This window comes from Cyanistes caeruleus, chromosome 32 (genome assembly GCF_971803275.1).
Source record: "Cyanistes caeruleus chromosome 32, bCyaCae1.hap1.1, whole genome shotgun sequence".
NCBI classification, from domain to species: domain Eukaryota; kingdom Metazoa; phylum Chordata; class Aves; order Passeriformes; family Paridae; genus Cyanistes; species Cyanistes caeruleus.
The window spans coordinates 2084402-2095918 of record NC_141733.1 but is presented as its reverse complement, the minus strand read 5'-3'; the positions used below and the strand labels follow the sequence as shown (position 1 = coordinate 2095918).

The 11517-nt window shown below is 68.6% G+C and overlaps 2 protein-coding genes across 5 annotated transcripts; both read right to left on the bottom strand.

Annotated features, from left to right (window-relative positions):
- Positions 1-5421: 5421 nt before the first annotated feature.
- Positions 5422-6989, bottom strand: DDN (dendrin). The gene is made up of 2 exons (XM_086870330.1): positions 6620-6989; positions 5422-6540 (listed from the first exon to the last, which is right to left on the bottom strand). The coding sequence occupies exons 1-2, from the start codon at positions 6787-6789 to the stop codon at positions 5484-5486; spliced, it is 1227 nt and encodes a 408-aa protein (XP_086726456.1). The 5' UTR covers positions 6790-6989; the 3' UTR covers positions 5422-5483.
- Positions 6990-7647: 658 nt separating this feature from the next.
- PRKAG1 (protein kinase AMP-activated non-catalytic subunit gamma 1) lies at positions 7648-10954 on the bottom strand. 4 transcript variants are annotated; one of them, XM_086870338.1, is made up of 12 exons: positions 10862-10946; positions 10717-10789; positions 10237-10340; positions 10081-10162; positions 9947-10005; positions 9809-9854; positions 9677-9731; positions 9465-9591; positions 8697-8862; positions 8551-8588; positions 8304-8450; positions 7648-8220 (listed from the first exon to the last, which is right to left on the bottom strand). In XM_086870338.1, exons 1-12 carry the CDS (start codon positions 10865-10867, stop codon positions 8122-8124), a joined length of 1002 nt encoding a protein of 333 aa, XP_086726464.1. In that variant the 5' UTR covers positions 10868-10946; the 3' UTR covers positions 7648-8121. The 4 variants fall into 4 exon arrangements, with proteins under 4 accessions (XP_086726464.1, XP_086726462.1, XP_086726463.1 ...); XM_086870336.1 differs by having other exon boundaries at positions 9947-10162; positions 10862-10954; XM_086870337.1 differs by having other exon boundaries at positions 10717-10939.
- Between the last annotated feature and the right edge of the window lie 563 nt (positions 10955-11517).

Sequence of the window (11517 nt, the reverse complement as noted above, 5' to 3'; positions counted from 1 at the left end):
CCCTGGGATAAGCATCCCCAAGGGGTGGGCAGATCCCCAGAATGCATCCTTGGGAAGGGGATGTTCTGGGACAGGCATCCCACGGGGGTGGGTTTCCCACCGAGATGGGCATCCCCCTGTGACGGGCATCCCTGGGGTGGGCACAGGGTCCACACATCCCCCCTGCACCTTGACTTCACACCTGGGGACATCAAAAACTCCCTCTCTGTGTTTGGGGGACCCCCAGACTGGTGCCCACCTGTCCCGGGGGTCCCCCCCCAGCCTGGGCTCCCCCCCGGAGCCGGGAACCTCTCGGGGCCCCTGAGGCTCTGCCGCATCAAAGGCTGCGGGATGACGCTGCCACCACCCGAAATATCCCGCGGAGCCGATAGTGGAAAAGTTGATGTTTAGACTCAGAGGAGGGGGGGAAAAACACCCTGGGGGCCCCCGCTGCCCGCGCCAAGGTCAAAACACAGCCCAGCGTGGAGAATAAAATACCAAAATGCAAGGAAAACGCCTGGAAAGGAACACAGCCCGAAATAACCCTCCGAGCATCTCCCGCCTGCCGGGTTATCTGTCTGCTAAATTCTGCTCCTGCTTCAGCATGAAAATAGCCTGTTTTCCTGCGGTAGGAGTCAGGAATATAGATAATGACATTCTTATAAGTCACCTCTGTTACTCAGCTTTTCCTGCGTGTCCTGCTGGGCACCTCGGGCAGCCGCGACCCCCGGGTGGGCAGGGGCACCCTGGGCACGGGGCACAGACCTCCCCGGCTTGGACAAATATTTCTGGGTGCTGGAAATAGCTGCTGTGGGCCAGCGCAGGGACAGGGCCGGCAAGAGAGACAGGAAGAGGGACAGGGAGAGGGCGGTCCCATCCTGCACCAGCCTGTCACATCTGGGAAGCCGGGTAACAGCTGGATGGTGGCCACAAGCCGGGCTGGGACAGCCCCGCTCAGGGATGGGGTGCGGGGGGGCTCTGCCTGCGGCTGTGGGACAGAGTGGATGACACACAGAAGTGCAGGACAGACGGACAGGGGTGCTTCCAGAACAGGGGAAAGGTGTCATTCCCAGAAATGTGGAACACCGGGACAGGACAGTACCGAGAGGTGTGGGACAGAAGGACAGGACAGTGTCCAGTGGTGCAGGACAGAGGGGTGGTGACATTCCCCGAAGGACAGGACAGTGACCAAAGTTTCTGGACAGAGGGACAGGGTGACACAGGGAGATGCAGGACAGAGCCATGCCCAGAGGTGCAGGACAGAGGGATGGTGTCATTCCCAGAATCCAGACAGAGGGACAGGACAGTACCCAGAGGTGCGGGACAGAGGGATTTTGTCATTCCCAGAGGTGCAGGACAGGACAGGACAGTGCCCAAAAGTGCGGGGCAGGACTGTGCCATTCCCAGAAACGCAGGACAGAAGGACAGGACAGCACCCAGAGCTGCAGGACAGACAGACGGAGCTGTGCCCACCTACCCAGACCCTCAGGTGGCCCCATTTCACCTGCGGGACCGTCCCCATCCCACCCCCCGTCACCATCGCCAGCGGCACAGCCCCGTCCCGGCTCCCCTCGCCTCCGGTCGATGCGGACCCACGTCCCGCCAGCTCCCGGCTTGTCCGGCCGCCCCCTCCCATCCGCCGCATTCCTCCGGCGCGGGGCCAACGCGCCCAGCAACGGTGGCAGCGCTGGCCTCTAATCCCCGGGCATGCCAGCCCCGGGGGGACCGTCGCCGTCACCCACTCCCTGATAGGTGACCAATGCCCGAGACGAACAATTAGGGACAAAGCGGAGCCGCCGGGGGCTAACGCCGGCCTTCACGGGTGCCTTGTGCGGCATTCGGCGGGTTTAATGAATTGTCCATCAATCCTTTCAGCTCCGCTCGCCCGGGCTGGATTAATCTGAGAAGCCGCAGTGGGGAAGGAGCCGCTAAGCCTGTATTTATTACTCTGCCATTGTAACTAATTGAGGTAATTATCTGTGACTCCAACCCCGCGCAACAATGCCGCATTCACCGGACCCTTCCCACCGGCTCCTCGCGCGGCCTGGGAGAGCCGGCACCGCGGGGACACGCTGGGGACGGTGGCATGTGGATGGGCAGCAGCTGGCAGCGAGTGCAAGCAGGTGACACCGCGCTGTGGGGACACGGGCAGGCCTGATGGCACACGCGGGTTGTGGCATGGCCAGTGGCAGCCGCACGTGTGGGTCACGGCTCTGCGGACACGCCAGCACATCCACGGATGTCTGGGGACACCAGTGACACGTGAAGGTCACAGCTCTCTGGGGACACGGCCAGCACTGGCACATACACGGACATGGCTCCTTTGGGACACTGCCAGCATCAGGGACACGTGACAGCCACGGCTCTCGGGGGACGCCGGGTGCCACCAGTGACAGTCTGGGGACAGCACCAGCATCAGCACAGGTCTCTGGCGACATCACCGCCACAAGTGACACGCGCGGGTCGTGGCTCTCAGACAGCCACATGTGGGTCACGGCTGTCTGGGAACACAGCCAGAGCTGGCACATCCACGGACCGGCCCCCTGCGACGCCACCGTCACCCGTGACACACGCGGGTCGCGGCTCCCTGGGGACACCGCCGGCCCCGGTGACACACGGGCAGTACCTGCACGGATGTCACACGTGGCTATCGGTTCTTTGGGGGCACCGGTACCGCTCCCCCCGCCCCTCCCGGGGCAGGCAGGACCCCCGGTGCCCCCCGGTGCCCCCCGGTGCCCCCCGGTGCCCCCCGGTGCCATCGGTCACCGGCTGCGCGGCGACATCTGGCGGCCACAGGCGACAACGCGCCCCTGTCCGGAGGCTCCGGTACCGGGCGGGACCCCCCGGTCCCACGCGTTGGGAGCCCCATGGGCTGAGCCCCCCGGCCCCGGGGGGACCCCAGGCTGCGGCGAATTTGGGGGCCGGCGGGAGCCCCGGGGGTGCCGGGGGAAGGCGCTGGCGCCGGCGCAGCCCGAATTAGAAGGTGATTTTCCCGGCGGGGAGCGGGTTTGGGCAGGAGCTGATCCCACGGGAAGGGCAGAGCCGCTGCCCCCGCGTCTGGGACACCCCGCGCCACACCGGGCACCGCGCCGAGCCGAGCCGTGACGTGCTGGGCTGGGCTGTGCCAGGCTGTGCCAGGCTGTGCTGGGCTGTGCTGAGCCCTGCCAGGCTGTGCTGGGCTATGCTGAGCTGTGCCAGGCTGTGCTGAGCTGGGCTGGGCTGTGCCAGGCTGTGCCAGGCTGTGCCGGGCTGTGCTGGGCTGTGCTGAGCTGTGCTGAGCTGTGCCAGGCTGTGCTGAGTCGTGCCAGGCTGTGCCAGGCTGTGCTGGGCTGTGCTGAGCTGTGCCAGGCTGTGCTGAGTCGTGCCAGGCTGTGCCAGGCTGTGCCAGGCTGTGCCAGGCTGTGCCAGGCTGTGCTGGGCTGTGCTGAGCTGTGCCAGGCTGTGCTGGGCTGTGCTGAGCTGTGCTGAGCTGTGCCCGGCTGTGCTGAGCTGTGCTGAGCTGTGCTGAGCCCTGCCAGGCTGTGCCAGACTGTGCTGGGCTGTGCTGAACTGTGCCAGGCTGTGCTGGGCTGTGCTGAGCTGTGCTGAGCTGTGCCAGGCTGTGCTGAGCTGTGCTGGGCTGTGCTGGGCTGTGCTGAGCTGTGCCAGGCTGTGCTGGGCTGTGCCAGGCTGTGCCAGGCGGTGCTGAGCTGTGCTGAGCCCTGCCAGGCTGTGCCAGGCTGTGCTGAGCTGTGCTGAGCTGTGCTGGGCTGTGCTGAGCTGTGCTGGGCTGTGCTGGGCTGTGCTGAGCTGTGCCAGGCTGTGCTGGGCTGTGCCAGGCTGTGCTGGGCTGTGCCAGGCTGTGCCAGGCTGTGCTGGGCTGTGCTGAGCCCTGCCAGGCTGTGCCAGGCTGTGCTGGGCTGTGCTGAGCTGTGCCAGGCTGTGCCAGGCTGTGCCAGGCGGTGCTGAGCTGTGCTGAGCCCTGCCAGGCTGTGCCAGGCTGTGCTGAGCTGTGCTGAGCTGTGCTGAGCCCTGCCAGGCTGTGCCAGGCTATACCAGCCTGTGCCAAGCCAAGCCAAGCTGCAAAGAGCTGTTCTGGGCTGTTTTGGGCTTTGTGAAGCTCTGCTGTGCCAATCTGAGCCGTGCCAGGCTGTGCTGGGCTGTGCCAGGCTGTTCTGGGCTTTTTTGGGCTTTGTGAAGCTGTGCTGTGCCAATCTGAGCCGTGCCAGGCTGTGCTGGGCTGTGCCAGGCTGTTCTGGGCTTTTTTGGGCTTTGTGAAGCTGTGCTGTGCCAATCTGAGCCATGCCAGGCCGCACCAGGCTGTGCTAAGGTGCGCCAAGCCGTGCCCAGCCGTGCCCAGCCGTGGCAAACAGGCTGTGCTGGATGTTCTGGGCTTTGCCAAGCCGTGCCGAGCCGTGTCAGGTGGTATCAGGCTGTGCCAAGCTCTGCCAGGCTGCACAGAGCTGTTCTGGGCTGTTCTGGGCTGTGCCGAGCTGTGCCAAGCTGTGCCAGGTCATACCGAGCCACGTTCCAAACGGTGCCAGGCTGTGGAACCCGTGACAATCCGTGACAAGGCATGTGGAACGTACCACACCTTGCCAAGCATCCTGTGCCATGCCAGGCCACGCCAAGCCGTGCCAGGTGCCACCGCAGCGGGTGCAGGACCGCGGCTGTGCCACTGCGGGCTGCAGTCGCCGTTGTGGCTCAGGCCAGACCCAAGTGCGGGACTTCGATGCCACCCTGGCCACGTGCCAGGACAGGGGACACATGGGGTGACGTGGCCCTGGGGGTGCCCCCCCAGCCTGCCGGGTGGCCTCGCTGCGGCAGCTGCCCCGTGCCGTGACCTCCGCGCCGGTGTCACCGGGATAATGACAGGGTCGCGCAGGGGGGCGGGGGAGGAGCCGGTTTTAAATAACGTGCAAATTGGACACGATATTTGTGCGGTTTCCTGGGGCCGCGGGGATCCTCCCCCCCCCCCGCAGCGTGACTAAGAGGTGGCGGCTGTTTGGGGGGGACAGCTTCCCCCGGCTGAGTCACTCGGGGTCCCCCCCCGGCCGTGACGTGGGGCCGGTGGCCGAGGGCCAGACCTGCTGTGCTCACCTACTCATTATGGGGGACACGGGGGCAGCTGGCACGTCCCACCCGTGTTGTGACGCACTGTGGTGGCGGCCGGGACACCCGGGACCTCCGACTGACCCCGGCACCGTAACGGAGAGGGGGGGTCCAGACAGCGGGGATGTCACGGGGGCGTGCCCAGACACCCGTGTCCTTGCTGGGGCCCGCAGAGAGGCCCGAGGGGGTGATGGCCTCCCCCGACCTCACACAAACAGCGGCAGAGGCGGCACACCGGGATCCCGGAGCTTTTATTGGGGTCAGCCCGTGGGAACGCCAGTCCTGAGCCCCTCCCCCGAGACCACCCGCCAAGCCCCGCCCCCGAGAGCCACACCCAGGCAAGCCCCGCCCCCGAGAGCCACACCCGGGCAAGCCCCGCCCCACGAGTGCCACACCCCGGCAAACCCCGCTCCTCAGGCAGGGGTGGGGCTGGCGGGGCCCGGGGGGGCTCCGGCGCTCTCCAGGCTGCTGCTGCTGCTGCTGTAGGCGCGGGGGTCTCGGCAGAGCCGCTGCCGGGAGCCCCCCACGCTCCCCTCGGCGTCCGAGTCCGAGTCGGGCGCGGTGTGCCGCCGGATGCGGGACACGGCCTCTCGCAGCGCCTGGGCGTACAGCACCGGCCGGCGCGGGGGGAGCCGCCCGCGGGACCCCCGGCAGCCCCCTGGGCTCTGCCACGGACTGCGGGGGCTGCCGGGGGGCTCCCGGGGGGGCGAGGGCGCAGCAGAGGGGCTGGCAAGCCCAGGGGGCACGGGAGGGCTGCGAGGAGGGGTGTCGGGCCCCAGGGAGCCCCTGGCATAGCGCACCTGCTGTCGCTGTGGGGGTGGCACGTACTGGGCTCGGACCACCACACGGGTGGCGTCAATGAGGACGTGTCCCCCCGTCCCCCGCCGCCCCCTCCCGCGGCCCGGAGCCCGCTCCCGGCCGGCTGCTGCCCGTGGCAGCGTCTGGCACTGCCGGGGGCTGCCCGGCCCACCCGGGGACGGCTGCGTCCCACGGGGCCAGCGGTGCTTGCTCTCGGTGGCCGCCCGGGGCAGCGTGTGGCTCCAGCCCCCCGGCAGGACCCCCCGGGGCAGCGTGTGGCTCCAGCCCCCCGGTGCTGCCCCCCGGGCCCGAGGGGGGCTGCGGGGTCCCCGCAGGGGGCGGAGCTGCAGGGTGCGGTGGGGACCGTCATAGGCGGGGGGGGAGATGTAAGGGGGGGGTCCCCCACGGCGGGCGTGGGCTGCCTGCACCCGCTGCATGTGCACCTCGTAGGTGGGGGGGCCCAGCTTGTCCCCCGACACCGGGGGCACGGGCACAGGCACAGGGTGCCCCCCCCGGGGCCCACTGCCCGCTGTCCCCTCAAGCTGTCGCGGGGGGCAGGGGGCGGGGGGCACCCGGGGCCGGGCGGTGAAGTCCTGCAGGCGACAAGGGGGGTTGGAGGGCACCGGGGGCCAGGGGGGGGCCAGCTCGGCCACAAAGCGCTTCTCCAGGTACCTGCAAGACAGAGACGGGGAGTGAGGGGAGCGAGGGACGGGGAGCAGGACGGACCCCCCACCCCGCCGTCCCCACTCACGCGTACTCCCCGGCGATGCGGCGGTAGGTCCAGGGGGGCTCGGGCCAGCACCCCGCAGCCATGCCGGTACCCGCGCTGCAACACGCCACCGTGTCGATCTCCACCAGCACCACCTTGGTCCGCTCGCAGATCCGCAGGCGCCCCGCACCCCGCTCAGGACCCCCCAGCATGGCCCCGGTGGAGAGGGGGGTCCCCGCCGGGGGGGGCTCGGCGGAGCCTCGGCGGAGCCACGCGCCCGCCCGCCCGCACCCACCTGCCGCACGCGTGTCCCCCGGGACCCCGTGTCCCGCCCGCTGCCACCGCGGGCCACGCTGACCCCCGGGCGGCGGGGGAGCGGCGCTCGGCGGGGACCCCACCGGCCGTCCCAGGGGTGTCGCGTGCGCGTGTTTGTGCCCCCCCACCCCCCGCGGGATCCCTTCCCCCCCTGCGACAAGCAGGCGATGGCGGGTTTGGCACCAGGCGCTGCAGCCCACGCGGGCTCCGAGCGGAGCTTAGCAACCCTCCGGCGGCGGCATGGCAACCGGCACGGCCCCCCCCGAGTCCCCCGGGCCCCCCGGTACCTGCCCAGCGCTCACCTCGCTCGGCGGCCTCTGCCAGACCTCGCGACTGGCAAGGACAGGGTCCCCGGCCCGGCCGTCCCCTCCCCGCCAGGAATGTGCCTCGCTCAGCACGGCCAGGCCTTGCGCCTCCCCTGTGGGCACCGGCTGCAAGCCCCGGCTGCCCGGGACCCCCGCCAGCCCCCCACCCCCTCTGCCACCCAGCCCCACCCCCGGCCTGCCCCAGCCCCTGCCCGACTCCCCCTGCTCACCGCGGTGCCCACCAGAGGGTCCCCATGTCCCACCAGCTCCCTGTGTCTGTCCCATCCCCTATCCCGGCCTTTTAGAAAAGCCCCAGGCGGAACAAACAGGGATTTAGGGTCTGGGCGAGCTCAGCAGATTCCCCCTTCCCACGGGGGAGGGGGGGTCACACCCCCTCCCCACACAGCCCCTCCCCGGCCAGTGCCCCCCGTGCCCTGCACTGAGCCAGGGTGGTGCCAGGTCTGTGTTTATTTGTGGTTTCTCTTCACTCACGAAGCGGTGGCGGGTGTGGGCACAGCCAGGGAGCTTGGGGGGGTCCCCGGGGGCGTGGGGGGGTCCCCGGGCCGGGTGGAGCTGAGTGGGTTTCACCAAACCCAGGGAGAGGGTGCAGGGTGACAGGGACGAGAGTCCACACCCGAACAGCCCTGGCATGGATATGGGTGACCCTGGCCCGGCACCCCAGGGGGGTCGAGGGCTGCCCCCATCACCCCACACGGCTTTGGGGTGCAGGACATGGCATGGGGGGGCTGCAGGCTCCCCCCACGCAGGGAAGGGCAGCAGGGACTGCCCCAGGGCTGGGGGTTATTGCTGGAGGCTGCTGGTGAGTGGGGGCATTCCCCGGGTGTCCCCACCAGCCCAGGGGGGCACAGTGTTGCAGGAGAAGAGAGTGGGGGGCTTGGGAGGACCGACCCCCCCCTCACTGCCTCAGGGGCCCTGCGGGAGGACCAGGGCTTGCAGGATGTCCGAGAGGGAGATGATCCCTTTAACCACATCGCTCTCATCCACCACCACCAGCCGGTGGACCTGGGGAGGGGGACACAAGGAGAGGCTGAGGGGGTGTGGGGACCCCAGCCCCCCCTGACCCCCCAGCACCCTGGGACAGTTACCTCAGCCTCGACCAGGCGGTTGATGATGGTTTCCAGCGTCTCGTGCTTGTAACACTTGAGGACACCCTCGAAGTAGTGGGAGCGGTGCTGTAGCGCCCGCGTCACCGTCACATCCAGGTTGTTGTAGGTCTTCTCAGCTGCCAGGTTCTGGGGCAGGGACAAGCATTGGGGACACAGCTGGGATCAGGAGACCCCCACCACCCCACAGCATCCCCCCAGCCCAGGAATTTCCTCCACCAGTACTCACAATAACGTCGAATTTGGAATAGATGTCCACCACCCGCCCTGGGGAGGGAGGGGAGCAGCTCAGCCAAGCCCCTGGCGCTCCAGAGGGGACACAGCCCCCAGGGAGGTGACCTGGGGACAGCCAAAGCGAGGACAGGACATCCTTACCCGAGTCATCGACCACGGGCAGCGCGGACACGCGGTGCTGCACGAAGATGCCCAGGGCCACGTAGATGGGGGTGCTGGTGCCAACCACGGCGATGTTGCTGTAGGTGCCGATCTGCAGCTCCTCCAACGTCCGTGCCATGAACTCAGGCTTGGGGACCTCTGCGATCTGTGGGGGACGGTGAGGGGACACTGAGCCCAGAGCTGGGGGTTCTGGGGGTGAAAGCACAGGGAGCTGTGCTGCAGAGCAGGGGGGGTTGTGGGACCCCCGGGCAGGAGTGGTGGGGAGGGTCCACACGGCGTCCTCTGGCACTGCAGTGTGTGGTGAGGCACCAGAGCTGTGCCCACCCAGAGCTGGTGGTACCTGGTGTGCAGGTATCGGGCACAGCCCAGGCTGGGGGTCTCAGTGACCCCTGGAGCAGCCTGGGCCGACACTTCTGGGGCACCTCGTGGCTGAGATGGGGGTCTCAGGGCAGCCTCTGGCACAGGGACCTGACACAGCCTGGGCTGGCACTTGGTACAGCCTGGACTGGGAGTCCCAGGGTAGAAGCTGACTCAGGGACCTGGCACAGCGCAGTGTAGGGGTCCTGGGGCACCCCCTGGCACAGCCGAGTCCCACCGTGGCCCCCGGTACAGCCCAGGATGAACATCCTGGGGTGGCAGCTGGAACAGGTACCGGGCACAGCCCAGGCTGGGGGTCCCAGCGTGACCCCTGGCCCAGGCTGGGGGTCCCAGTCTGGCCCCCAGCATCACCAAAGGGCAGAGACTTACAAAGAGCTTGAGGAACTTGAGGATGCGTTTGTGGGTGAGGATGTAGAGCGTGTTCCCCGAGTCGGGGTCGATGACGGGCAGGCGATGGATCTTGTTGCGGATCAGGGAGGAGACGGCATCAAACAGGCTGTGGGGGGGAAGGGAGGGGGGATTTGGGGTGTTCCAGGGAGTGCCACCACCAGCTGTGCCCCTCTCCCTGCCCCCTGGGGTACCTGGCATTGGGGGAAATGCACACCAGCGGCTTGAAGGAGTCTTGCAGATAAACCTCTGTGGGGAGAGGGAGGGGTGAGGGGAGGGGGGCTCCAGGGAAGGGCGGGAGGCAGCCGGCACTGACCCCCCCTCACCTCTCCACGTCTCTATTTTATGTTCCTCCAGCTCGTAGATCTGCACCTGTGAGGAGCAGGAGAAACCCAGATCACCCACCAGGGTCAGCTGGGGCAGGCAGAGCCCGACACGAGCCCCTGGCAGACTCTGGCCCTCACCATGGGTGATTTGTAGTAGCGGTGCAGGATGTTGATGAAGTCGGTGATGGTCAGCATTCCTGGGGGGCAGGCAGGGTGAGGAGGGTCCTGCCAGCCCCCCTCAACCCCTGGAGACCCCCAGCCCCCTCGCTCACCTACAAAACTTTGCTTTTTGCTGTCCCAGAGCGGGGCTGCACGGACACCGTTGGTGACCAGCGCGAAGAACGCCTTCTTCACCTGCAGGCACGGGGGTCAGGGAGCCCCAAAAGTGCCTCCCCGGCCCCAAAAGTGCCCCCCCGGCCCTGGCACACCTGCAGGGATGTGTCGAAGACGACCAGTTTGGAGCTGGTGGGGATCAGGTCGTAGCAGCGATGGGATTTCATGAAGGCGGTGTAGGCACCGCGGTGGGTGTCCCCTGGGGTGGCAGCGTGAGGGGGAACCCCAAAACCTGGAGCACCCCAAAACTCGGGACACCCCCAATCCCGGGACACCCCCATCCCAGACACCCCAAATCCTGTAGCATCCCCCAATCCCGGGGCACCCCAAAATCCTCTGACACCCCAAATCCCGGCACACACCGATACCCGGGGCACCCCAAACCCCGAGACACCGCAAACCCTCCCTCAAATGCCCCGAATCCCGTTTCAGCCCCAATTCCGGGACACCCCAAACTCCGGGACATCCCAAATAACGGGGCATCCCAAACCCTGCGCCACCCAGAGCTCCGGGACAGCCAAACTCCGGGACAGGATCCCCCGAGCAGCTGGGGACACCCAGACCCCCGGAATCACCTTCCAGCCCCGGGGGGCTCAGCTCCGCCGGGCTCCCGGCGGCCGGGCCGGGGTCAGGGTCGGGGCCGGGATCCTGGGGACAGACCGGGGTCGGCTCAGACCCCGAGCCGCCGTGTCCCCCCAGCCCCGCTGTCCCTCCCACAACCTCCATGGGTCCCGCTGCGTCCCGAGGCGCCTCTGCCCCGCTTCCGCCCGTTCGGGTCCCGCTTCCGCCCGTTCGGGTCCCGCTTCCGCCCGGTTCCAGCCCCGCTTCCGCCCGGTTCCCGTTCCCGCTTCCGCCCGTTCGGGTCCCGCTTCCGCCCGTTCGGGTCCCGCTTCCGCCCGGTTCCTGCTCCGCTTCCGCCCGGTTCCAGCCCCGCTTCCGCCCGTTCGGGTCCCGCTTCCGCCCGGTTCCTGCCCCGCTTCCGCCCGGTTCCTGCCCCGCTTCCGCCCGGTTCCAGCCCCGCTTCCGCCCGTTCGGGTCCCGCTTCCGCCCGGTTCCTGCCCCGCTTCCGCCCGGTTCGGATCCCGCTTCCGCCCGGTTCCTGCCCCGCTTCCGCCCGGTTCCAGCCCCGCTTCCGCCCGGTTCCAGCCCCGGTTCCGCCCGGTTCCCGGAACCAGCCGGGCCCGGTTCGGGTCACTCTCGGCTGCCGGGAGCGCTGCCCCGTCCCGCGGCTCCCGGGGAAGGGTTTTGGGGCGGGAGGGGTCCCGGGGGGTTTGGGGAGCCCGGGGGAGGGGAGGGGGCCGTGACCCGCGGGGGGGTCCCGGGGGTCTCTGATTTGGGGCGGTGGGACAGGGACCTTCCCCGGCGGTGACGGGCTG

Bases quoted from the DNA above. Each gene is read 5' to 3' on its own strand.
- DDN (XM_086870330.1), bottom strand. From the start codon at position 6,789: ATGCTGGGGGGTCCTGAGCGGGGTGCGGGGCGCCTGCGGATCTGCGAG. The intron at 6,541-6,619 runs GTGAGTGGGGAC...TCTGTCTTGCAG, and splicing joins CGCATCGCCGGGGAGTACGC to GTACCTGGAGAAGCGCTTTG.
- PRKAG1 (XM_086870335.1), bottom strand. From the start codon at position 10,867: ATGGAGGTTGTGGGAGGGACAGCGGGGCTGGGGGGACACGGCGGCTCG. The intron at 9,732-9,808 runs GTGAGGGGGGGT...CTCTCCCCACAG, and splicing joins TAAAATAGAGACGTGGAGAG to AGGTTTATCTGCAAGACTCC. The intron at 8,221-8,303 runs GTAACTGTCCCA...CCCCCTCCCCAG, and splicing joins ACCGCCTGGTCGAGGCTGAG to GTCCACCGGCTGGTGGTGGT.